A 27822-nucleotide genomic window follows, 5' to 3' on the forward strand; every position below is an offset into this window, starting at 1 on the left:
TTTCAAGGCCCTTTGATGATATGACCCTACTTTAATTATCTAGTATACCCTGTTCCAGCTCAGAAGTTGCTCCCACCTTCTGCCTTCCATTCCCACCTACTAACACATATACACGCAGTCCCACAGCCATGCCTTGTCTCATGCTATTATCTCTCTTTCCTGTATTACCATCCCTCTTACCACTAAATCTCCCATCTTAGGTCTTTAAGGCCTTACTGTATCACTCTAGCCCTCAGTGATTCCTCCTTTCCCAGAGGCCTCTTGTTTTATTCTATACCACATACATGGTTTGGTATTTTTTTCCCTGTGCATATACATTCTTCTCCCCCAGTAAGCTGGGTGATACTTGATTATAGCAAAGTTTCCTATACTATTTTTTGTCTTTTCAAAAACCTGGTATTGAAGACATAGTATGTTGTCAATAAATTCTTGTCCCTTCAGAAGAAGTGAGCTCTACCTCACTGGATATCCTTAAGCAAAGGCTGAGTGACCACTGATCAGGTGTGTTGTGGTGTACAGTCTTTTTTTTTTTTCAAATGCTTTATTAACTTCTGATTTACACCATTCATTTCCGCCAGATTTTGTTACAAATTTTCTCCCTGTTTTTCCCCTACCACTGCCCCAAAATAGTCCCACAGGATATCCCCTCCTCCAGTCTGCTCTCTCCCATATTTTCTCCCATACCCCTTTCGACTTTTCCAGTAGGGCATGGTGGATCTCTATACCCCAGTGCCTGTATGTCTTATTTCCCAATTACATGTAAAATAGTATTAATAATAGTATATATATATATATTTTTTTATTTTTTAAATATTTGATTTTAAAACTTTGAATTCCAGATTCATTCCCTTCCTCCCTTGTCACCCACCCTTACTGGGAAGATAAGCAGTTCAGTATAGGTTGTACATGTGTAGCTAATGCAAAACATTAACATAGTAGATATATTGTAAAAGACTGACTATATTTCCCTCCCTCCTATCCCACCTCCCACTTGTTCTATTCTCTACTTTGATCTTGTCCCTTTTCAAAAGTGGGTGCTTCCAACTTCCCTCCCCCCCAGCCTGCCTTCCCTTCCATCATCTCCCTTCTCATCCCCTTCCCCCCTATTCTCCTGTAGGGTGAGATACCCTTTTTAGTGTGTATTTCATTCCCTCCCCAAGCCAAATTCAGTGAGAATAAGGTTGACCCATTCCCTTTTGCCTTCCTGTTTTTCTCCTCCATTGTAACCATTTTCCCTTGCCTCTTCTCTATGAGATAGTTTACCCCATTCTGTCTCTCCCCATCTCCTCTCATTATATTCCTCTCACCTCTTAATTTCACCTTTTAAGTATCATCCCTTCCTGTTAAATTGGTCCTATGCCCTCTATCTATGTATACCTGTGAACATATATACATACATTCACATATGTATTCATATGCCCATATACCCTCATATATATATATATATATATATATATATATATATATATATATTTCTATTCCCTTCAACTATTTTCATACTGAGAAAAGTTTCATCAGTTACAATTCTCATTTTTCCATGTAGGAATGTTAATAGTTCAACTTTGATAAGTTCCTTATGATTCCTTTTCCCTGTTTACCTTCTCATGCTTCTCTTGCTTCTTTTATCTGAATGTCAAAATTTCTGTTCATCTCTGTTTTTTTTTTTTTTTTTTCAGCAAGAGCTTGAAAGTCCTCTATTCCACTGAATGACCATATTTTCCCCTGAAACATGATAGTCTTGCTGGGTAGGTGATTTTTGGTTTTAATCCCAACTCTTTTGACCTCCAGAATATCACATCCCAAGGCCTTCGATCCCTCAGTGTAGGAGCTGCCAGATTCTGGGTTATCCTGATTGTGTTTCCACAATATTCAAATTGTTTCTTCCTGGCTGCTTGCAATGTTCTTTCCTTAATCTGGGAATTCTGGAACCTGGCTATAATATTCCCAGGAGTTTTCTTTGATATCTTTTTCAGGAGGTGATCAGTGACTCTTTCAATCTCTATTTTGCCCTCTGGTTCTAAAACTTCAGGGCAGTTTTCTTTGAGAACTTCCTGGAGGATGATTTCTATGTTCTTACTTTGTTCATGGCTTTCAGGTAGTCCAATAATTTTTAAATTATCTCTCCTGGATCTATTTTCTAGGTCAGTGGTTTTTCCAGTGAGATATTTCACATTGCCTTCTATTCTTTCATTTGTTTGGATCTGTTTAACAGTATCTTGATTTCTCATAAAGTTATTATCTTCCATTTGCTCCAATCTAATTCTGAAGGAATGATTCTCCTCAGTGAGCTTTTGAGATTCTTTTTCCATCTGGCAAATTCGGCTTTTTAAGGCATTCTTCTCCTCATTGCTTTTTTGAGCCTCTTTTGCCATTTGAGTTAGTCTAGTGTTGTACAGTCTTAATCAGATTTGACTAGACGTCTAATGGACTCCTACTCTGATTTTCTGATTTTTTCCCTGTTTGATAATATTAATATTAGAGCAGAGATAGGTATGTACTATAGGAGGGTAGGATAAGAAAGGATATGGAGCAATATTTTTAGAATGAGAAGACCTGGGTTTATACACCTGTTCTGCTACTTACCAGGCAGACCCAAGGCTACTGCCCATCTCCCAGCCTCAGTTTCTTGATCTGTAAATTAAGCAATTAAAAGTAGATGCTTTTCAGGTTCTCTCCTAAGTCTGAATTCTATCAAAAGTTTAAATAATGATAGTAACAGTAGTAAAAAGCAATAGGTCATATTTATATTTCTCTTTAATGTATACAAAACACTTGTCATGCAATATACTAAAGACTCTGTGGCAGTGATCACACAAATGCATCTTTGAAGGAGACAGAAGATAATTTTATTTTTTGCTACATATTTTTATGATTTTTATCAGAGACCAAAACCTTGCATTCAACCAATTCAATTCCATAAACATTAATTAAAAGCAAAACAAAACAAACAAAAAACTCCAATATACCATGTACAAGGCTCTGGGCTAGGTGTTCAGAGTACAAAGGGAATTCAGTTACATTCCACAATCATTAACCATGGATGTACTTCCCTGGGAAAAGAGTAAGCATTTGAAATAAAAAAAAACACATTGAAACAGTCCTTTGCTTCCCTTTTTCTCTTGCTATGAAATACAGTCTGTTATCTAGAGTGAAATGACCAGAACCAAGAGAATGTTGTATACAGTAATAGCAATATTGTTTTTTTTTAATATGGAACGCCTTATGAATTTGCATGTCATCCTTGTGCAGGGGCCATGCTAATCTCTGTATTGTTCCAATTTTAGTACATGTGCTGCTGAAGTGAGCATAGCAGTATTGTTTTAAGAACAACTTTGAGTGACTGAGTCACTTTGACTTTTTACTTTTATATCCCCAAATTGACTACAGAGGACCTATGAAGGAACATAGTCTGAATCCAGAGAGAGAACTGATAAATAGAAGTAGGTTTAGAATAATTGTGTGTGTGTGTGTGTGTGTGTATTTGTGTCTTGTAGCCATCTTTAGGGTGGGGGGAAGTAGAAAAAAAAGGAAATTTATGTGATAACTTTATTATGTAGTTAAAAAGAATATCAAGCTATAAATAATAGATTTGCAGTTTCATATGCAATCATCTTTTTTATTCTATGTTATGGAAATGCTTGTTTTATTTCATAAATGAAAAATAAAATAAAAGCAAAGCAATGTAAGCTCCTCGAGGGCAGGTACTATTTTATATTTTTCTTTGTATTCTGAGCACTTAGCATTTTAATCATAAATATTTACAATTTTAAATGAATCACTTGTGAAAAAAATGAAATTGGAATCTTAACTGAATTGTATTTGGGTATCATGACAGCCAATGTGTTCTTTTGCTAAACACATTCCCATTTTATTTTGCTAATTTTCTTTTCATTTCTTTCTTGATGTTGACATTTTTAAGGTAGCAAAAATAAAATATCAAAAATTCCAAGTCAATTCACCATCACTTTTTTTGTGGAGTTGGATAGGAAGAAGGAAAAGGAATGATAAATATTCATGTGTCAGATGTTAAGTACTGAGAATACAAAGACAAAATTAAGTTTCTACCCTCAAGGGGTTTACATTTTAATGGATGACACAACATGTATGCATTATATATACAGAATAGATTTTTGAATCAATACAAAATATATACAGAATGGATTCATAGTGTCTGGCACATAGTAGGTCCTTGATAAATGTTAGCTGACTGACTAACAAGGGGTTTAGGAAGTGAGGACCCTAGCAACTGGAAAGATCTGAGCAGGTTTTGTGTAGGAGGTTGCCTTTAAACTGAGTCTTGAGGGGAAAGAGAAACAAACCTTTCACCAAAAGGGGATACCTTGGAATCCCTAGTGTCATTCTGAGAAAGAAATCAACTTTGATAATATTTCTTCTCCCCCCCCCCCTTTTTTTTGAAAACATAAATAATAGGTTTTCTTTTCTTTGGAACAATTTGTTCAGGCTTTAGGAGCTATTTAATTAAATCATTACCTGCTGCACAGCCATCTGTTTTTGTCTTGGGAATAGGATACATGGAGTTCTTCTACATAAGTTTGGTAAATAGACAGAAGATGCCAAGAAAGCAATATATAAAGTCACAGATAGACCAAGGCATGTCATTCTGTAAACAGGTGGCCTTGGAGCCTAGCTAAATGGATTTACCTTCTCATATACATACATACACACACACAACATACATACAATAAGAAAACAAATGATTGATTAGTTATATGTAGTACACACACACGGTGTGTATTTGATAGTGGGCAGTCACATGTTCTCACCCTACTCTCTTCACTTTTCCTTTAAAAATAAAATAGATTTTAAAAAATCATAGAATTTCCAAATGGTCAGGAGCCTTGGTGGACATCCAGGCTCATCTATACAGTCTTCATAACATAGTGGAAAAAGAAAAAACAGTAGATTTTGAGTGACAGGACTTTGGTTGAAATCCCAGCCCTACCTTATGTGTCAAGTTGGTTTTCATTCTACCGTATCTGACTCTTCATGACCATTTTTGGGGTGTTCTTTACAAAGATACTAGAGTAGTTTGCTGTTTCCTTCAGCTCATTTTACAGATGTGGAAACTGAGGCAGACAGGGTTAAATGACTTGCCCAGGGTCACACTGCTGTCGAATATATCAGGCCAGATTTTAACTTAGTTTTTCCTCATTCCAGTCCTGACTCTCTATACACTGAGCCATCTGGCTGCCCATTACCTGTGTGACTATCACCAAATCACTTAACCATCTGACTTTTCACTTTCCTTGTCTACAAAATGAGGGGGTTGCCTTGATTAGCCTTAAAATTCCCCTCCTACTTTAAATCTATGATTCTAAAAGAATCCTCTGGATCCAGACCCACAGTTTAAGAAGTGCTGAAGGGGTTGCCAGTGGAATCCTTTTAGGAGCTGTGCTCTGTACAGCATACCCAACTAGGCCTTTTCCAATCCCCATGTTTGTACATATGTTTAAGAAGAACTTGTGATATTTTTGTATCTTGTGGCTTAGAGTCAGGCACCCGATGAGCATCTGGGCCAGCCCTTGGTCTGCAGATACAGTCTCTTTCACAAGGCCATTGGGAAAGATCTGAGGGACCTTGAGTTTAACCCTTAAGAGTCTGTGGGGAGGGCTCTACCCATGTGGAGGAAAAGCCCCCTTTCCATGGAGATTTAAGATTTATAGTGTCTTCCTCAAACAAACAAAAAGAAACCTAGGTGTTTGGTAGGAGAGTGATACTGGAACCCTCATGCTGAAGGGATATCTGTCTTTAGGCTGCCATGTAAGTAGACACTTTCACACCTTGCCCAGGGAAGCAGGCTTCTGTCTGTAGTTGTCTCCTTACCCCTAACGCTCTCCCCCCACCTCCCCACCCCCCAAGTCTATCTTCTCTTTGCTTTTCACACCCTTTGGTGCAAAGGGCCAGACTCCTGCCCTGTCCCCTGGAGAGTGGTTCTGATCTTCTCTTTCTATGTCTGAGGGTTTCAGTGTTGGCAACCTTACAAGGGAAAGGAAACTAGCAAAAGATGCCAGCTTAGCTGCCATCTTTGTCATTTCTCTTCTCATTCTTCTTCCTTCCACCCAGGCTTTATCTCATCCAGGGATTGAAGGTATAAGTCAGAGAAAGTACAACTAATAATAAAAGTAACAAGTACCATTTATATAACTTTGATTCCCCAACGCTTTCCATAAATTTCCTCACTTTATTGTCACAGCATTCCTGTGAAGTAGGTGATATTATTCTTATTTTACAGATGAGAAGAGTGAAGTTGAGAAAAGTTGTGACTTGTCCAGGGGTCACCTAGTTAGTAAATACCTGAGGCAGAATTCAGACTCAGGATCTTCCTGACCCCCAGGCCAGCACCCTATCCAGTATGCCAAATAGCTGTCTTTGTGGTGTCCTCACCTGAGACTCTTAACTAGGAACTGGGGAGGTAGGGAGGGTAAAGACCAGAGGACATAGGGAAGGGAACACTACTTGAATGGGGCCATTTAGGGAAGGAAACATTATCTGGGACACTATTAGCTTTCTGTGCTTCCAAGGGTCAGGGTGATAGAAGGAACTGGGGATGCCTAGGGTCTGGTCACAGGGGAGGGAAGCACACCTGGAAATAATCTTGCTGGAATCTCTTCAATATTTGTTTCCTTGGCCAAAATACCAATTGCTCTTTCCTTGTTACCCCTTCAGACTTCCCACTCACTTCACCCCATACCTGCTCCCCCAAACCCTTGAGGCTTGTTATATTTTCATATTTGACTTTGTGTCCCAGTTCCTTAAGACAGCAATTTCCCCAAGGGCTGCATCATTTAAAAGTTAGTGGATGGACTATTTAAACTGTTACTGTTGAATGGGCCCCAGTCTTTTCATTAATATTCAAAGCAGAGAATGGTTGGAATGAGGATTTTCAGCATTTATTAAATCCCTCTGTTTGTAGGAATCTATTAAAAAATATGTGAAAATCAAACATTTTAGATAATAGCCCCATTCCATCCCACACGTTTGGCTGAATTGGTATTTAATGATATGTATTTGCAAAGGTAAGGACTGAAAATACATGCAGCCTATCTCACAAATACGGAGTCTCTGCTTAATGAGTTCCCCCCAACTCTGTAGATATCACTGGTTGACCTTAGTCCTCTGTTTAATTCCTTGGCCTGTCAATTTTTAGGAGCACAGAAAGAGCTCAGATGATAAATGCTGGGGTTTTTTCCATTCCATTTTTATTAAGCCATAGAATCACCTGGCACATGCTGGTTAAAAAGGTCACCCTTTGTGGAGTTTTAGTTTTGTGTGTTATACAAGTAGGAGGGCCATGCTAGACTTTTGTTCCAAAGACTTTGTCTCTGCTCCATTGCTGGTATAAGGTAATGGGCACACACGTGCTCAAATGGGAATTGTCCAGAGCACACTAAGTTTTGGAAAGGTTTAAAATGGCATTTCAAACGTCGTATAATCATACTTGTCCAGCAAGTCCAAATTGTCTTCTTAATTGGGGAGGTAGTATGCTGTGGGTAACACTGTAGCTGACAGAAAACAGTTTTGTAATCCTTCCCTCCTTAACCTCTCCAGCCTATTTGCCTTTGCCTAGGATGTCTCCTGTTGGAGAAGGCACTTGGCTTCCTTGCATCTCCTTCTGAGAATCTGTGGTTACATTCTAGGCTTCGTTCATATGCCCCCTCCTTCGGGGGAGCTTTTGCTTGTTGTCCTTAGTTTCTGTTGGTAACTCTGTCTTCGAATTCTCAACATCTCCCTAATTGCCTTGTATGCAGTAGATAGTTAATAAATGTATATTGTTTGGGGGCAAACTTGACTGTCTTGTGAGTTGTGTGAATCTCAGCTGTTTTTAGTCTATAAAATGAGACAGATTGAATTGGATGCTTTCTGGACTCTCTCTTCCAGCTCTAATATTCTTTGGTTCTATGTGTAGTCATTATTTATTTAATTTTTATGGTTTCTTTAATGACAATAAAATATTATTTCAAAATTCAACACATTTCATTCAACTTCTGTAAAAAAATAAAATTTTTTTAAATAAAATTTTATTATTAATGGACAATTTGCCCCCTTACCTCTTGCCTTCCACTCAAAGCCAAAATCCTTGGGAGATATACACAGACAAACAAAACATGTTTTCCCATTGGCCATAGTTGTGTTTTTCATTTTTTTTTTCACCTTGAGGCTCATCAGGAGGAAGGTTTGCAGTCTTCATTACTGGGCCTCTAGAATCTCCAGTGGTCATTACATTGATCAGAGTCCTAAGGTCTTTCAAACTTGTTGTGATTGTTCTCCTTCTAGATCACTATGTTCTAGTATAAACTGTTTATGTAGTTGACTTATTTTGTCAATTTTCTTTTTTTTCCTCTGAGATTCAAGAATGGATCATAGAGTCATAGACTCTGTCGAAAGTGATCTTGGTAGCCATCTAACCCAACTGACACCCTAAAAAAAATCTCCTCCAAAATATACCCAATAGGTCATATTTAATCTGATCAAAACTTGATTTCTTTTTTTTTCTTACAGCTTACTCTTTCTGCTAGCATTTATAGCATTTTGCATTATTAAAATTGTAGCTAGGATCATTTACACATACCTACTGGTCTATTTCTAACTTACATCTCCATATTTCAACCTACATTTTTATTTTTTTATCGATAGAAATGTTTTTTAAAATTATTTTTCAATGATTTTTAATATAATCAATGTATTTTGATGACTATATGGCCTTGAGAAAGTCATCTAATTAGCTGAACATCAGTTTCCTTTTCTGTAAAATGAGGCAGTTGGGTCTCAAGGATCTCAGATCTAACTCTTGAGATCATGTGTCCCTATCCTTAAATTATGCAATGGATGGTTTTAGTAATGAATTTTTTAAAGCACCTAAGAGGAAAGATGGATTTTATACTACAAGTGATAGAGTCTTATAAAGAATTTTAGGGGTGAGGGAAAGAAGAGTTAAGGTTCAGAAATGAAGGGACTAACAGCCAGGTTATTTATTCTTAAGTGGTATTGCGACCTTCTCTTTAAGCCATGTTGGAGAGAGCATGAGACTTCTGAGTTCTGCTAATCAGAGAAGGCAACATTAAGGGAGAAAGACAAAGAGAGAATTGACTTTGCTGAGTCAGGAACTGAAGGATATGTTACTGAAAAGGCTCATTTGGCACAAAACCATAACTAGGAATTGCCATGACCAGGGCAAGTCACAAACCACACCTGTGACAAGTAGCATGAAATATGTCTATAATTGGGGAAAGGGACAGGGTAGATGAGAGCAAAGAGACTCTGGGACAGAGACTTGTTGGAGAGATTACTGTGGAGGAGGAGAAGGTAGGGTGAAATAGGGAAAGAGACCACTTAATCCTAAAATCTGATAAATTCTCAATGAATAACTATTTTTGTTAATTGCTAACTTGTGTTTTGAATTCACTATGGTAGTTCATTTTCTTCCTGTGCCCTCTAAATTCAGAAGTCATAGACAAAGTCCTGGTCAACTCACCCTGGTTACTGCTGGCCTTTTGAGTATGAGCATCATATAGATAAATGAATAATCTGACATTTCAATGGAACTGAGATCTCATGAAAGTGGATGTACATTCCCTTTCCCTCCAGTGATGTACATTGTAAACCATGTGTGCCTGCTTAGTATGTATGATGACCATGCATGGCTTCCACCTGTATAAATCCCCCATAAGGGGTCCACCCATCACACTAGAGGCATACTTTGAATTCTCTTGATATTGTATAGATGCCAAAGAAACACCCAAGCTTCTCTGTTAATTTCATGCAACCTGTGAAGCACTATGGCAATATTAGTTAGCTAATGTCTATGGAAAAATGAACATGACCCTTTTATGGGCTATTCTTCTTCCCCTGATCTCGGAAATAAGGGTGAGGAAAGGAAATGAAAACATGGAAGAAACAGGGAATGGTTACTAAAAGACAAAAAAAAAAAAGAAAAAATAATACAATGACTGGGGAATGAAAGGAAGAAAGAAATAACAAGCCTAGTTCATTCATTTCTCTGGATCTCATATCCTCTAATATCTAGCATGTTGATAGCACTTTAATGTTTAAAAAGTTCTTTACATATGTTATCTCATTTGATCTTCAAAAGAACCTTGGAAAGGGTGTGCTACTGTTAGTATTTTTATTTCCATTTTGCATTCCACAGGTATCGATAGAGCACCAGACCTGGAGTAAGGAAGACCTGAGTTCAGATCTTACCTCAAGCACTTGACACTGGGCAAATCACTTAACCCTGTTTACCTCAGTTTCCTCATTTGGAAAAGGAGGTGGAGAAGGAAATGGCAAACCACTCTAGTGTCTCTGTTAAGAAAATATCACATTGGGTCATGAATAGTAGATCATGATTAAAATGACTCAGTCACAGAAACAACAGATGAGGAAACTGAGGCAAACAGGTTCAGTGACATTCCCAGACTCACCCAGCTTGTAATTGTTTGATATTTCTTCAGACTGGATTTAAACTAGTCTCCCAGCCTTCACATGTAATGCTCTATCCTCTTTGCCACCTAGCTGCCAAGAGAAGGTTGGGCTGAATGATCTCAAAGTCCTATCAATTGTTCTGACCTTCCCTGGTTCTAGAATTCTGACATCTGACTATGAGAATCCCTTTTGGGAGGCCAATATTATTTGACATTTAAAATGGAAAGATCACAGAATCTAATTCGGTAGGCTCAGTGAGGTCAGCTAGCCTGCCCATTATTACACAGGTAGTAAAGTTTAGATGAATTCTGTAATGTTTTATCCATCAATCAATATTTATTAAGCACCTACTATGCACCTGGCACTGTGCTAAACTCTAATTTGGCATGAGTTATTATAATAAAGAATCCTTCAATTATGTCCATTATATAAGAGTTCTGCAAAATGTTTTTGGCTTTATGGTTTCATGAATATTGCATTCCCATGCCGTTTGCCTGACATTTAATTTCATATCCGCATTACTTTTATGTGCCATTGGAGATCTTTCATTTTTAATAATATTCCTATTCATAAATAAAATATAAATGATATAAGTAGTACCCAACATAGTTCTTGGTAGATTCTCCAGTTGTTTTAATGTACCTCAAGACTAGAAATATATGGGTTTTAAAATATTCAGTAACAAAAAAAAATTACCCTTTAAATGCCAAAGTGTTATTGATACAGATGGTGTAGATGGATTCATTATTTTTTCATCATATTTCCTTTCCTTACTATAAACATATTAACTGAGTTTTCGATTTGTTTTTAAATGGTATGCCTGGGAGATGTTAGAAACGTCATCTGTCCCCCAAGTACACAGTACAGAATTGCTATCTTTCATAGAGTTGATCTTAAGAGCTTGGTTTATAAACAGGATTTACTGAATTTGGGCAAAGTCTTAAAATTGCACAGAAGTCTTCTTCTCATTATCTTCTGGAAGTGACCCTAGGCCATTGAAAGCCACATTAGAAAGAAGTTATAGCAGTTTCTGCTCTCTCTGAAGGGTTTTGGGCCTGGCAGTGTATCACGTGGCTGGCATTCCAAGCACTGGACTGTATTTAAATCCAAGATGACCTCCATGTCAAGCTGATGCACCAGAGGAAGACTCTGGACTGTGTTTACATTTGTTACACAGACCTTAATTAAAAAATTTGGTGTTATAAGAACGTCATACAAGGTGTCATTCCCACTTTGGAATAATTCCTGGCAGTCCCTTTCTCTGTCCGAACTTGTCATGGCCAAGATGGCCAAGACATACCTCTGAGTGACTTGCCAGCTGGTGCTGGGCCTCACTATTTCTCTCTGCTGCTTACCACCCTCACTAGCGACCAGCCTAAGAAGCTTTTGAACTATTGCTATTATTATAATATCTTTATTTCCCTGGTTTATAATCTTTAACTATGTAGAATGTAAGACTTATATTTCTATATCAAGCACAGTGTGATTCATACTAAATGCTTAATAAATTCTTGTTGATTAGTATGTATTCATTTTGCTATCCCCCTTTAGAGCAGGGATTCTTAAGCTTTTTTTTTTTTTTTTCAAATATCATGGTTCCCCTTTGGGCATCTGATAAAGTCTAAGGACCCCTTTTCAAAATAATAATCTTAAATGCATAAGAGAAAGTACCCATGTATAAAAAGGAAGTCAATTATATTGAAATACAATTATAAAAATATTTTAAAATAAAGCAAATTCAAGATTAAAAACCCTTGCCTTAGAGCAGAGATGCTGCATAAAGCTCACAGCATTACCAGTAGTAGCCCCAGCTGGATTAAAATGTAATTGGGAAATGTTTAACAAAATAGATAAAATATAGTAAAATCTGTGTATTATTAATATGTGGTTTTCTAAGTCAATATGACAAAGTTTATTATATATGATTTAGGCTACCACCACCAGCAGTATCCTATCCTTTGTTTCTATTTGAATTTGCTTTATATTATGGAAGTAATCATTTCTTACCAGTCTTCACTCTCTCTCTGTCTCTTTCTGTCTGTCTCTCTTTAAGAGACACCCTTTATAAATAACAAGTAGTATTTTTCTACTCACTTTTAGTTCTACAATATGTTGGCCTTTCTCATGAAATATGAAAGGAAAAAAAATCCATAAAAAATAGAATGGGTGGGGAAAAGAAAAAGAAAAGAAAATCTTTGCCTCATTTCTCTTGTGTTTCTAGTCTATTGTTTCTATCAAACTTGAATAGGTCTTTCTGAGCTCTTGCTTAAAGGTCACAGGAGGAGTGATTTGGGAATTAAGCACTATCTATTATGAGAAATGTGTTGATAGTTTTTTGAAGAGCTGAGATATTTAAAAAAATAAATAAGGGACCTTTGAAATACATGAAAAATAGAGTACTTAGGAGTCTCATATAGATAAAAGCTTTCTTTTCTTGGAAATCCAAAAGCCACAGTCAGAAAAGCAACAATTTAAGATCATTCATGCTGGCTGAAAGGGGGAACAATGGCAAGAGATCTATCAAACTCTAAGGGTTTCTTTTTCTTTTTCTCTCTTTAAAAAATCCAGACAGACCCTTCTGAATAAGCCCAGTGGCTATCCACTACCATCTTAACTCTTTAGGTGCTCAAAGCCGTCTTGTGTTTGGTCAACAGAACTGATCCCTTTCTAAGACATGCCAATCCCTTTTTGTTTAAGTATCAGTCTCAATAGAGACTAGGAGGTTGTTTTGTAGTTATTCCAGGCAAATGGATAGAGTACCTAAAATGTGTGTGTGTGTGTGTGGGGGGGGTATCTACACACAATATGAAGAAATAGTAAGAAAATCTGCATGTCCCCCATGCCAGGGTGAAAAGACAACAGTACACTGTGTAGCCACATCATTTAAAATTCTTTGTTATAGATAAGAACACAATATTTTAAAAGTATTTTTACATTGAAATGACTTGAGCATTCTGTAGTAGCAATGTACTTCTGGTATAAATTGAGCACAGTGAAGTTAGCAGTTGTCTAATGTGAGAATATCCGTTGTTTTTCCAGAACAGTGCATTCCAGTGAAATTGATTCTGATAGCCATTTCTTTAAGTCAGATTTAACAATTTAGTTCCACCAACATTTATATTAAATACCACATAAGGCACTGGCGGAAGTCACTTGAGATACAAAGACAGGAAGAAAATTGTCTATGCCCTTGAGGAATTTCTCCTCAATGGGATACATGATACGTGGACAGAGAAATAAAAGTAAGGAAAATTTGGAGACCCAGGATGGGGTTCTGCAGGAAGGCAGACGTGAAGATTAGGATGAAGAAGATGACAATAGCTAACATTTATGTGATGCTTTAAAGTTTGCAAAATTCTTTATTTTAACTATTTCATTGGATCCTCCCAAAGGCCTTGTAAGGCAGACATCATTTTTTTTCTCTGTGCTACAGATAAATAAATTACTTGAAAGCTCTAAAGAATCTAAGATAACTCATGACTTAGTGTTGATGAAAAAAATTGATTTGATTAAAAAAAACACCTGTGTACTCTTTTACAACATGATATCTACCATTTGTGTATTGAAATCAATTTATATCAATTATATTTATAAGGAAGATACAAAAATACAGAAAAAAAAATACCCAAAGTGCAAGCAATTCCTTCTGGTATCTCAGGAACATACCCTAGGCTATATGACCTCAGTCTCTGGGAGAGTGGGCTCAGGCTTAGCATTTTTTCTACTTAGCAATAATTCTTTCAAATTTATATCCAAATGGTACGTGCATACCCACTGAGTCTTCATCCTGGTTAATTTTGGGCAGGGTCCTAATGGTTGACTCTTGTCCTTGGTACATAGATATTAGATTGGCTACAAAATCCAGTATGGACTAGACTTGCATACCTCAGGTTGCTTGCTTTCCTGACCTTTTAAAACTCACAAGGTCATGGCCTAAAATCCCCTTCACATAGAAAGGACAAAAACTGAGATGGGCAAAGAACCATTGCCCTTCTCTACAGGGCCACATTTTGGCCTGGATTGAGGAGGAGGCCTCAGGATTCTCCCTTAACATCATAGACTCTTACTGGATAACCTTTGCAGGAAGAAGTCAGCCCCAGGAGGCCATAAAACCAAGGCTAATGAAAGAGATCGAGACTTATGAAAATCTTTCAGAAGAAGCTGTAGTTTGGGCTACATAGTGATGATAAATCAAAAAAGGTTTCATCATGAGGTTAGCAGACCAGAATCAGTCACACAGAGTCTCTATTACATATCATTACAACTCTGAAGGCATCCCAGACTCTTCTGTGGTGACTTTGGCAGAGCTGTTATATTCTGTGTAGACTTTTAAAGACTAGACTTATTGGCAGGTCCCCCATTATGCCAAGAAACAATCGCATAACTCACATTCATGTGACTTTTTTTGTGGGGGTATATATGTATTTGAAGGCAATTAAAATATGTTAAAATTGTTTTAACATATGCTTGAGGAAAAATAAATTTTTTTTATAAAAACATAAATTTGATCGGTCACTTAATTCAATCTTTTGCAAGTCAATCCAAAATTATTAGTATTGTGTCCATAAAGTTTTTATTAGTCATTTGAATATTTGAAAATTTTATCTGCAAAGTGATTACGTGGGCCCTATATTCTGGTTCTCTCTTCTCAAGATATAAGAACATATAGGCAAACAAGTACTGGATTTTTTATTCTGAGAAACTAAGCTTGAACACATGTTCTGCTATTTCCTACCTGTGTGACTCCAGGAAAGTTACTCCCCCTCTCTGGTCCTTAGTTTATTCCTTTGTCAAATGAGGGGATGGCATACAGTAACCTCATAACTTCCCTGAAACTCGAAGACTTATGATCCTAATTCTTTGTGGACCTGGGTCATATGTTATGTTTTAATTTTTCCCTTAAAAAACAAACTCATTCCCTCCATTTTACTGTAATGTTGAAAGGTTCTTTCACTGTTATATGCACTGTGTATTCACTTAGTGAAGCATAAATGGCTAATTATTATTGTCATTTGTTTTATGTACTTGACATGCAGAATGACAGTTAAATAGGAAAGTCAACGCATTTCCAGTCATTACAGCAATCACGCAGCCTATTTCACAAAAGTAAGAAGAGGAAAATCTCATTATGGTAAAAAATTAAACAAAGCTAGCACCGTCTTCTGAAAGACTGTTTACAGTTGCAGTATTTCTTGCCTTGCTAGAGGGCAATGGCTTTTCAGATCTTCATTAACAAAGTGATTTTCCAAGCCAGAGAAGGTGCTCTCCAACCTCTCTAGCCCTGGAAAGTTTCTCAAACTAAGATTTTTGACAATTATAGAGTTTAAGGTCTACTTATATTAAGTCTAGTAGACAACAGTGATGAATATTATCCTACAAAGATAATCAGTCTCTTAAGAGACATATACCGTTCTCAAAAGAAACAATTTAAATTTATTAACAAATATAAGAGGGGGCGGCTAGGTGGCACAGTAAATAGAACACTGACCCCTGGAGTCAGGAAGACCTGAGTTCAAATCCGGCCTCAGATATTTAACACATACTAGCTGTATGACCTTGGGCAAGTCACTTAACCCCAACTGCCCTGCCTTTCCCCCTCCAAAAAGCAAAGAAACAAATATAAGAAAAACTGCTCCAAATAACTAATAATGAGAAAAAACATGAATAAAAAACTCAGAATGTGTGTCTCAAATGCAGCAAATTTGAAAAATAAATGAAAAAAATACAGGAATTGTACATTTTGGAAGAAAGGTTTGTGGAAAGATTTGCACATTAATGCATTGTTGGTGTAAATGTGGAATAGTCCAGTAATTCTAGAAAGCCACTTGGAATTATATGAAGAGTGACTAGAAAGTCCAAACCTGTTTACCAAATCACAGAACCCACTGCTAAGTATTTACCCCAAATGAGACTGTTGACAAAAAAGAAAGGCTCCATACACACCAAAATATTTATAGTGGCACTTTAGATATAGCAAAGAAAAACTAGAAACAAAGTGAATTCCCATCAATTGGAAAATGGCTAAACTACTAGGTTGTGAGAAATGAGAAACATGGCAAGACATTCATTTACTTCATGTAAAGTGAAGAATGCAGAACCAGGCAAACACTGTGCACAGCAACTAGAACTGCATTCTATTCTATAGATAAGAAAAACAAAACAAAACAACAACAAAATAATCGAAGGCGAGGCCCATGAAAATATAATGGCCAAACTTGTCCCCAGAAAAAACATATGAAAACACTTCCCTAACCCAGGGGTGGGGAACCTGTGACCTTGAGGCTATGTGTGACCCTCTAGGTCCTCAAGAGAAGCCCTCTCTGTGACTAAATCCAGACTTCACAGAACACATCCTCTTAGGGGATTCAGTCAAAGGGCCACCCTCGAGGACCTAGAGGGTCACATGTGGCCTCAAATTCTCAGCTTCCCCACCCCTGCTCTAACTCCTTCACAGTGGGGGAAGGGGAAGTATGACTACAGAATGATACATAAAACATCTATCTTTTTTCAGTAATTTGGCTTATTTTATGTAACTTTTTTTCTCTTTTAAAAAACTTTAGAGGACATGTGATGGAAGAGGGATACCTCAGGAAATGTTGGTCATATAAAAATAAAATCATGATTATTTTAAAATAGAGCCTTAATATGTGTGCATTGTGAATCATTACAATTAAAAATAATGATTAGTATTGTGTTTTAATTTAATTTCTTTAGTATTCTTCAGTTTCATTTAATTAAGATAGTCCCTCTTTTGAGGTATGTTGGTAGCCACCCACTGAGAGAGATTGTGTTCAAGAGGGTTTTCTTGATGTGTCATTTGCCTTGACCAAAATAATTCATCATTTAGATGTGAGGACCTGAGAAGTTTGCCACTTTAGTCCCCCTGTGACCTTGGGCAAGTTACTTGCTCCTTTTTGTCATCAGTTTCCCCATCTGAAAAACGAGGAGTTTGGACAAGTTGGATTTATGGGGTCACTTCAGCTCTTAATCTCTTATCCTGTGATTTGTAAAACGAAGAGGTTGGCTGAAATCACCTCTGGAGTCACTTGAAGTTTTGAATCACTTGTGACCAGGCCAAGTCCTCAATAATAAACTTCTCTAAACTCAGCTAAGCCAGTCCTCTGGCCGCACACCCAAAGAATGGCGTCAGGTGATTTCCTTTCTAGCTTGAGAACATTGGCCAGAGTTTGGAATCATCTGGCATGATCCTGGAGAAGAACTCTAGGGACAGTGGTCTGCAAGATTCCTTTTGAAATAAGCAAGCTTGTTGGAAATCTGAGAATTCTTTCCATCGGGCAGTGAATATACAGCAGTAATGTCCATAGAATGTCTCATGGATGTGGTTGATTGAGGTCTCAAAGATGCAAGTTAAATATTGAAGCTGAAGGCCTTTGATGTTTCCAGGCAGCATCAGTTTTAGAAGGCCATGGTAGGGTTTAAGAGGTATGTAATGATGTAGCAGACAGAGTGCTGGGCCTGGAGCCCAGAAGACCTGACTGAAAATCCTACCTCAGTTATATACTAACTATGTGACCCTTGGCAAGTCATTTAACCTTTGCTTGCCTTGGTTCTCTTATCTGTAAAATGGGTATGATAATAACACCTACCTCCCAAAGTTGTTGTGAAATTCAAGTGAGATTTTTTTAAGAGTGCTTAGCACAGTCTGGCATATAGTAGACACCACTACAGTAAATGTTTATTCCTTTCCTACTCCCACCACCATCCATCAGATGGTTGAACTTCATATATAAGACCTATCTTTAAATCCCAATGCTAACACTTGCTAGCTATAAAGCTATAGGTGGGCGCTTAATAACATGAATGATAACTAGTCTTTTTATGATTGCATAAAGTTTGCAAGGGGCAGCCAGGTGGTGCAATGGAGAGAGCACTGGGCTGGGAATCAGGAAGGACTCATCTTCATGAATGCAAATCCAGTCTCAGACATTTACTAGCTGTGGGACCCTGGACAAGTCACCTTACCCTCTTTGTCTCAGTTTCCTTATCTGTAAAATGAGCCGAAGAAGGAAATGGTAAACCACTCCATTATTTTTGCCAAGACAGTCCCACATGAAGAGTCAGACACAACTCACCAACAACAAAAAAAGGTTTGCACAGCACTTTATATAGTCTTCTCCCCAGCTCTGTTAGGGAAAGTGATCTATCATTATCATCACCATTTTTTCAGATGGAAAAACTGAGGCGAAGAGAGGATAAGTGACTTGTGGAGGGTTCCACAGCTACTATGTGTCTGAGGTAGGATTTGAACTTGGGTCCTCCTCCAAGACTAGCATTCTATCCATTGCACCACCTAGGTGCCTCTGAGTCTGTTTTCTCATCTGAAGTGGGGAATAAATAATACCACCTGCTGTCCCTCCTTCCCAAGTTTAAGTGCTACATAAATGTCTTGATATTATTGTTGATAGCACCATCAATGATTGGGGCAGGCCTCTCGCAGGGAAGACTGTTTTAAACAGTAAGTTTTCAACTTGTATACATATATCCTTTACCTATGGTCTAAATGACATCAAGGTAGTAAGGATTTATAATTAGAATTAATGCAGCTAGAATTCAGATGTGAAAAAGGTATTGGGCATCTAAATTTCTGATAAAAATTCATTGTGTGGTCCTGGAAAATATTCTGCATGACTAGTGTGTGCCTGTATTTTATGTCAGCCTTCAGCTGGGCATTTAGACAGATATGGAGAAAAATATAAGTTGTATACAGGTGTATAGGTAAATAGAGAAATATTCCAGGGTGATAGATTTTGAATTTTGATTTTGCCTTTGGGGATAGAGTAGGATCAGAGAGGCCCTCACATAAATGAAAATCATATTTGGAAAGCATGAGAAAATATGTTTTACCTTCCATAAATGTTGCATTTTCATAAGCTCAAGTGCCACAATATTAAATTTGAAAAACGACTGGAGACATTTCTATTCGAAGAAATGTCACTTGAGTTTCCATGACCTTTCCAACATCAAAGTGGGTCTCTGCAAGAGAGATACTTCTATGATTGAAAGTAAAGACTTCAGCTTCTAGTCTTAAAAATATTGTGTGATTTCATAGGCTTTCTATCATATTGAATAGCAGGTCACCTAATAGTGATGAAATGATCATCTCTATCAATGATGTATGAATTGAATATGGACTTAATGGTATTAATAGCAAACATTTACATGGTGTTTTCTATGTACCAGGCACTGTGCTAAATGCTTTATAATTATGACCTCATTTGATTCTCACAGCAACCCAGGAGATAGATTGTCATCCTTATTCTATAGATGAGGAAACTATGACAGTCCCACAAGGCACAGGTAATGTGTGTCTGAGACTGAATTGGAACTCAGATCTTCCTGATTTCAGGCCGGTACTCTATTCACTGCACCACCTAGCAGCATATGCTATAAATATAATCACGTGCGCCGATGTTCTATTGAGGGAATATTATTTTTATAAGTGAAATTGTTTTTTAAATTTTAATTTATTATGCAGCAAAGTGTGTTGGAATTTTGAATCCCTGGACTGGGCTGGATTTGTAATCAGGGAACCCAGGTTTGGGTTCAAGTCCCAGCTGTTACATATTACCTTTGTGACCTTGGCTAATTGACTTTATATCTCTAGGTTTCATTTGCCTCATTAATGGATTGGTAAAGCTGGATTAAGTTATTTCTAAGGACCATTCCGATTCTGAATCTTCAGATTACTGTGAATCTCAGGCAATGAGGGCCATTTCTTTCCTTTCCAAATCCTATATCTCACCTCCTCAGAAATGGACTTCTCATTTTAAGAGAATTAGGAACATTCTTTTTATTTTTTAAGAGATTATCTTTTTATTCTTGCATGAGAATAAAATGACCCCCAAAAAAAGCACCTCAGAGAGGAGGAGGATTTATATTATCCTGTTATAATAATTCTGTCAACTGCTTTATCTCCTTTGGGGCAAGAAAGTCTGTAACAAGATGAGATTCTCAAATTAGGTACTTATGTAGTGAAACAATTGGTTTTGTAGAGTAAGTGGTCCGACTACTTGTTCACATCTCTCCTAACATCCATTCATTGCCTCTATAACCTTCCTGAAATGCTTTGGACTCCATGGTATGAAGTGGTTGGGTCCACTCGCATGTGAACAAGAGACTATTCTCCTGGGAGGCTAATCTCTGAGAAAGATAATTCATTATTGGATTAATGAGCACAAAAGTAGTCACTGGGGTGTCCATCAGAAATCCATTACAGTGAAGAGAGAATATTTGAATTTGCCTTTCATTCCCATTGATGGCTCTGTGTGATGCTGGGAAATCATTATATTGCTGATATGCAAGCTATAGAATGTCTCTTGTTGGACAAGGTATGAACATTCTGCCTTACTATTGCCTTGGTTGGTTTTCAAATAATTTACCTAAACACAAATCTGGATTTTTGAATTACGATGGGAATTAGAAACTCTAATTTCCCTGGCTGCTAAAGTCTTTCCTGTGCAGAAACCATCGACTTCAATTCAGTGGAGACCTTAGAATGATTGTGAGTCATGCTTTGCATTCAATGGGATACATACAGTGTTTTTTTGAAGGATTTTAATTCAATAAAATCAGTCAAGCAGGATATATTAAGTTCCTACTGTGCACCAAGCTTTTTGCTACATACTGGAGATAAAACAAAAGCTTGACAGACCCTACCTTTACATGCCTTATATTCTGCTGGGGTTGAAGGGGAAGAAACAGCGTGTCCACAGAGAGGGCAATTTAAAGATCTCTGGACCTCCTGTTGTCCTTATTTGTAAAATGGGAGGGATTCAGGTAGACCGAATAACTTAGAGCTGCCTTCCATCTCTAAGTGAATGACCATATGACTTCTAAAGTCACTTCCAGCTACAAGTGTTATAATCCTACTTTCCTGACCTGTTACCTTCTCACATTTCATGCCCTACTTTATCAAGGAGTGGTCTCTCTTGATGTCCTGTTTCTATCCACTTACTTCTCATCTATAAATTCTGTAATTCCCTGTACAGTAGGGTTTCTCTCTCTCTCTCTCTCTCTCTCTCTCTCTCTCTCTCTCTCTCTGTCTCTGTGTCTCTCTCTCTCTCTCTCTCTCTCTCTCTGTCTCTCTCTCTCTCTCTCTCTCTCTCTCTCTCTCTCTCTCTCTCTCTCTAGCTCCTTCTCTCTTTTCCTCTCTCCCTCTCCTCCCCTTCCCCTCCCCTTCTCCCTCTCCTTCTCTCTGTCTCCTTCTCCCTCCCTCTCCCTCTCCCTCCCCATCTCTCTCTCTCTCTGTCTCTGTGTGTGATGGACCCCTTGGGCATTCTGGTGAAACCTATAACCCTTTTCTTAGAATATTACAAAAAATGAAATCTACAGGATTGCAAAGGAAAACTGTTATACCAAAATATAGTTGTACATACATGTATACTTGTGTATACATATATATGTATGTGTGTATATGTAGACAGATAGGTAGATAGACATAGTCTAGGGCAACTAGGTGGCAAAATAGATAAAATGCTAAGCCTGGAATCAGGAACACTTGTCTTCCTGAGTTCAAATCTGATCTCAGATACTAGACCCTGGGCAAGTCACTTAGCCCTGTTTACTTTAGTTTCTTCATGCATAAAATGATTTGGAGATGGAAATGTCAACTCCCTCCAGTATCTTTGCCAAGAAAACACCCAATGGAGTGATAAAGAGTTGGACCCGACTGAAAAATGATGGAACAGCAACAAAAAAATAGATAGTCTACAGATGTCAGGTTAAGGATTTCTGCATGGAAAAGAACTGAAAACTATGCTCCTTTTCTTCTCCTGTAGTGCCTAGTACAACAGTGTTGCACATAGCAGGTATCTGGTTCTCCTTCCCCAAAGCAATATAATATTAGAGTAATATATGTGTTTTTCTTTTTAATGGTTATCAGATGACCGTAAGTTCTGAACCAATATCATCGCAATTCAACAGACTCTTACTTCTAACCTGCTGAGTACAATAAACAAAAGTTATTAAATGCCAATTTTTTTTTTTTGCCAGGTACTATGCTACATACTTGGAATGCAAAACCAAAATGAAACAGTCCCTGACCTCCAAAAGCTTATATCCTACCTGGAAGAAAGAATATATATAAAATAAGTAAATATAGTGAGCTAATTTCTGTAAAGCACTTAGCACAATACCTAGTCCATAGTAAGTGTCATGTAAATATTAGCCATTAAGAGAGGCAGCAGTAGGGGTAGCAGGGTAGCTTAGTTGGTTGGTCCACTGGATTTAGAGTTAGCAAGACCTGAATTTGAAATCTGGGTCAGACACAAGCCATGTGATCTTAAGTAAATCACTTAATCTATCTTAGCCTGTTTCCTCTATTGTAAAATGGGTTCAGTAATAGCACCTACTTCATAGAATTGGTGTGAGGATCATATAATGTCTGTAATGTGCTTTGAAAATCTTTAAAATACTCTCTCTCTCTCTATACACACACATACACATATGTATATACATATATATGAATGTGTGTGTGTGTGTATATCAGTAGCATTGCAATTAGAGAATGGTGGCCCCAGGGAAAGGTCATCTAATCTATGTGTTGGAATGAAATATACACCCATTTTGTTCATTATTTGAACAGGTAAAAAGATGGCCTACCAAAAGGTGAATGCGGATCAGAGAGCCCCTGGACATTCTCAGTACTTAGACAGCGATGACCTTCAGGCCACTGCCCTTGACCTGGAATGGGACATGGAACAGGAGTTGGAGGAGCCTGGTTTTGACCGTTTTCAGCTAGATGGTGCTGAGAACCAGAACTTGGGGAATTCAGAACCTGGGGACCTGGATCTTGATTCCATTCAGCCAGCCACATCCCCCAAAGGAAGGTTCCAGAGACTTCAGGAGGAATCAGACTATGTGAGCCGTTACCCAAGGACAACACCAAAGAACAGCCACTGTAATATTTCCCGCTTCTCTAAAATCTTTTGCACTCTGACTCTGTTATTTATTTTGGGGATTGTGATCGGCTATTATGCACATACAAAATGCCCTTCACAGGATCCTTCTCCAGGAATGTCAGATCCTCAGCAGTACCAGGAGATCCTCAAGGGGATAAGAGCAGAAGACATCCAAAAGCTTTTCAGGTGAGTGTCCTGGAAATTGTGTTCCATGCCTCATGGTATGGAGGAGATGATAGTCACATGGGCAATGGTGGAGGTCTTTCTAGTGTTCCCTCATGATGCCTATGTCATAGGAGATGGAAACATTCACAGCCCTATTTAAAAATTGATTGTTTGACAGAATTGAGCTGCTGTTGACTAAGTAAGTGTTAAGTGGCCATGATCAGATCTTATTATAGCCTCTCCTTAGACTGGCTCAAGATTTTTCCTTACCCCAAGAAATTCCATAAGAATCCTCTGCTTAGATGTGAGTTTTGAAAATGGACTACACCTTCAGCCCCCAACAAGTTGAGAGCATATTGTGTCATGGTAATTAGCTACTCAAAAGATACTTTTATTTGATGCGTCTAATAAGTGTTTATAAGACTGATACAAAATGCCATTTTAAAACCTAGGTCATGCCATAACTCTTATTTCCTCTTGGGGAAGATCATAAGGAACCAGCTTTCTCCTGAAGACCCCATGTGCTAGTCCTGACTGCTAATCTTACACGTCTAACATATAAGACCAAGAGGAAGAGTTGTCCTTCTCACTCCCACTGTCATTCTCAAGGCTCTCCACTGGCATCAGCTCTGCTGCCATCTGTTCTCAAAAGTTCACTCCATTATGCTGAGAGTTTTTATCGATCTTATTACCTCCAGGTCACTTAAGATCTGTGCTTGGCTCACAGGCTTCTTCCTCCCGTGTCACCCATAACCCCTAGCCCTTGAAAAAGTGCCCTGACTACCCAGTTTTCCAGCATCACCAATTCCCATGACCTCTCTCCACCATCTAGCTCAATCAAATACATGAGTAAGCATAACTATATTCTGTAATCAACTCCTTGCTCCAGATTTCTCCAAACCCATAATTCTGTTTTCTGGAAAATTCATTTCAGCGAGATGATTTTAATGTAATGGCAATGCCCAAATTTGTGCAAGTGTAAGAAGATCAATGTATCATTTTGTTTTCTTTTAAAGTCATTAAATGACATTTTTTTTTGAGATTTACCCAGAACTACCTGTACTACCTTTGGTACCATTTAGAAGATGTGTTCATTTTTATAGTCAAAGGGGAGTGTTAAGTTATTTCTTCTGAGATACAAGCAGTTACAAGAGCACTGGCTTGGGCACAATTTAGATAGAAAAATACCATTTCCTTCCTTGAGGAGTTTACTGAGTAAATTCATCATTTTACCCTGGGAACGGATTTTAAAGCATGGTAGTAAATGATCTTGAATTTTATTTTTGAATATAGTAACAGACTTGCCTTTTGATAACTCAGACTGCTGGGGAGAAAAGGATAAATTGTGCCATGTGCTAATTATGGCTTATAGGGAACAAACAGGGACACGAAGCCACATGCTTGGCATCCCACCTCTCTGTATTTTAGGTGGTATCAGGCATGGGTTCCTATTTGTCAGTTGTTTGGATGAGGGGATAAGCAGAAAGAGAGTGATGGTGGGGCAGCATCTGGAGATTGAGCTGTTGTAAAATGTTTAGACTTTATATGGACAGGGAAGGAAGGCTCACATAATGTCATCAGTCTCCGTTTTGAATAATTGAACATCAGTTAGGTTGTGTTGTATAACTGTACTTTGTAAACATGCAGAACTCATCATATTTTTTCATCTGATGATTTATCCTTTAAAAAAGAAGTGGAATGTGTTCTCTTCACTCTTCAATGATTACTTAATGAAAGAGACCTTGACCAGAAAACAAGGTACAACTCTCTTGTCCTAATCACTGCCAATTCACATGGGAGTCTATTGCAGCAATCATTTCTTCCCCTTTTAAAGGGGATGTGATTTGAAAAAGTACAATGCTGCTTTCAGGAAAGAATCTCAGTATTTTCCACAATGAAATGTAATTTCCTGACCGTCATCTCTGTCTTTTCTGCAAACTAGCATGTGATGTACTCAATGGTGATAGTGGAAGGCTGTATTCTGGAGCCTTCATCAGGGTTCACTTTAGCCATCGTATTGCTGTAGCTCAAGGCTATCCCCGGGGGACTTCAGATTCTTTAGAGGTACTTTAATTGGTGATCAAGTGCCCTCAAACCTGGGAAAATAATCAAAGGGAAAAGAGAAATGGACCTCAGAGCATGCCCAGTGAAGGTAGCTCTTTTATCAACCCCCAGCTGAAATTTGGCTTTTTGGTAGAGATCAAAAAGTGAGAAGTTTGACTGTGGATTAGTGGCAAGCTAGTCTTATGCTCTCTCCCCAAATAGGTCTTGGTTTTTCTATACAATTTAGCAGAGATTTGGAGCTGGAAGGGATCTTACAGAACACCTAGTCAAATATGCACTCATTTTACGGATGAGGAGACTGAGGACCATAGAGGACTTGCCCAAGATCAGTAAGTGAGTCATCAAACACTTGTTAAGTAGTTAAGATGTCCCAGACACTGTGCTAAGCATTGGGGATACAAATAAATAAAATAAAAACCAAAGGGAAAAACCAATTCCTGCTCTCAAGGAGCTCACAGTCTAATGAAACTGCCTAAAGTAAACAGAGGATTATGTTAATAGAATGATCATATGATCATAGATTCCAGATTTGTATGAGGCCTTTAAAAGTCACTGAGCCAACTGCCTTCATTTTACTCATGAGGAAACTGAGCCCCAAGAATTCATTAAGTGCATTGCCCTTGTTCACCTAGATAATAAACAGCAGAGCCAAAAATCTGAGATTTTTTATTTTTTTGCTTTTTTTGGAGGGGGGAAGGCAGGGCAATTGGGGTTAAGTGACTTGCCTAAGATCACACAGATAGTGAGTGTTAAGTGTCTGAGGTCGGATTTGAACTCAGCTACTCCTGACTCCAGGGCCAGTGCTCTATTCACTGTGCCACCCCAAAATCTGAGATTTTAACTCAAGTCTTTGGATTCCAAATTGAGAGTTCTTTTCACCATACCCAGGACAAATGAAATCAGAAGTGCTTAATTTTGTTGTGGTTATTTCAAATAAGATAATATATGTAACACATTTTGTGAAACTTAAAACTCCATGTATGTTAGCTATTATTATTTTTTGAGTGGGAGTTTGGACTTTTGATTTCATCAGCATAAGTCTTGGGGAGTTGCCAGAGTCAGCTGGGCTGATTGATTTGCCCAGGGAAGGAAGAATTAGAACCAAGGTCTTACTGCCCAAAGCTAATAGTGTTTCAACTAAGATAGTTGGAAGTGTTGAAGTCTGAAGGTATACATAAATATGTATATACATATGTGTATATGCATGTATACATATGCACATAAACATGTAGGTATGAATGTGCAGTTTTCATTGAGCTCTTTAGATAAGGCAGCTGCTCAATTCACTTTTTCTAAATATTAGACATACTTTATTTATTCTCCTTACTTTCTGGATTCCACCCAAGAGTGATGGCAGACAACATTAAGCATCTCCACACATTTAGAAAAAAGCTTCCACTCACTGAACCGAGTGTCATACCTAACAAAATGAATCTTCTGATCAAGATTTTCAATGTCACATGGGCTGTCACTTAAACTTACAAAAACTGTACCAAAAAATGTCTTTCCTCTTCTAAGAAAAGATGAACTGACCACCTCCTTCTGAGCTCGATGCTTAAGGAAATACAAAGCGAATTCCCACATCTCCTCTTCTTTCTCCACCCCTCAAAGAGATAGAATTTGAAAGACATAGAACACTGTAATTTCACAGTATGTATGGGAGAGGCAGCATTGGGTATTGACTAGAGAGTTGGCCTCAAAGCCAGGAAGACATGTAACAAGTATTAGCTGAGTAATCCAGGATTAATCATGGAAGTTCTCAGTGATTTAGGTCACCTTCTAGAGCTGTGAGTTAGGGAGAAGGTGTCAATATGCTCTGTTTACAAATGGGGCCACAAGTCCCTGTCCTGAGCATAGACACAGAAGAATCACAAGCTTCATGCTGCGAGAGCTAACAGGAGAGCAGAGTCACATCTGGTGCACATCTGTCTCAGTAGACTTTGTGGAGTCTCAGCCTCAAAGGATATAGACATTGGCTTACTTATGCAGATAGATGAAGCTCTTCATTTAAACTTTATATTTTATTGCTCCCTTTGAGGCCACCACAGTGTATCCTGTACCATGTTCTTCTGCTTTCTTACTTGGAACATGTGGAAAGTGACAGTGTCAGAGGACCTGGGTTCTATTCCTCCCTCAGTTTCCTGGGACCTCAGTTTCCTCACATGGAAATTGAAGCAGTTGGTCTTTATAAACTTTTAGGTCCTTTCTGGCTCTAAATCCTCTCAGCCCT

General features: G+C 38.0%; 1 protein-coding gene and 1 non-coding gene across 11 annotated transcripts in view; one reads left to right on the forward strand and one right to left on the reverse strand.

The window, feature by feature from the left end:
- Positions 1-27822, forward strand: part of NAALADL2 (N-acetylated alpha-linked acidic dipeptidase like 2) — a 1484638-nt gene that overhangs the window by 683077 nt on the left and 773739 nt on the right. For all 10 annotated transcript variants that reach the window (XM_069083604.1, XM_069083606.1, XM_069083602.1 and 7 more), the window contains one exon: positions 23048-23549. In XM_069083604.1, the coding sequence (XP_068939705.1) occupies positions 23056-23549 (494 nt within the window). In that variant the 5' untranslated portion in view covers positions 23048-23055. The remainder of the gene's footprint in view (positions 1-23047; positions 23550-27822) is intronic.
- On the reverse strand, positions 3205-3308 carry LOC138157915 (U6 spliceosomal RNA). The gene has a single exon (XR_011167498.1). It is a non-coding gene; the product is annotated as a U6 spliceosomal RNA (small nuclear RNA).

This window comes from Petaurus breviceps, unplaced genomic scaffold (genome assembly GCF_028583685.1).
Source record: "Petaurus breviceps papuanus isolate PSGF00001 unplaced genomic scaffold, PetGlider_PUasm1.0 173, whole genome shotgun sequence".
NCBI lineage: Eukaryota > Metazoa > Chordata > Mammalia > Diprotodontia > Petauridae > Petaurus > Petaurus breviceps.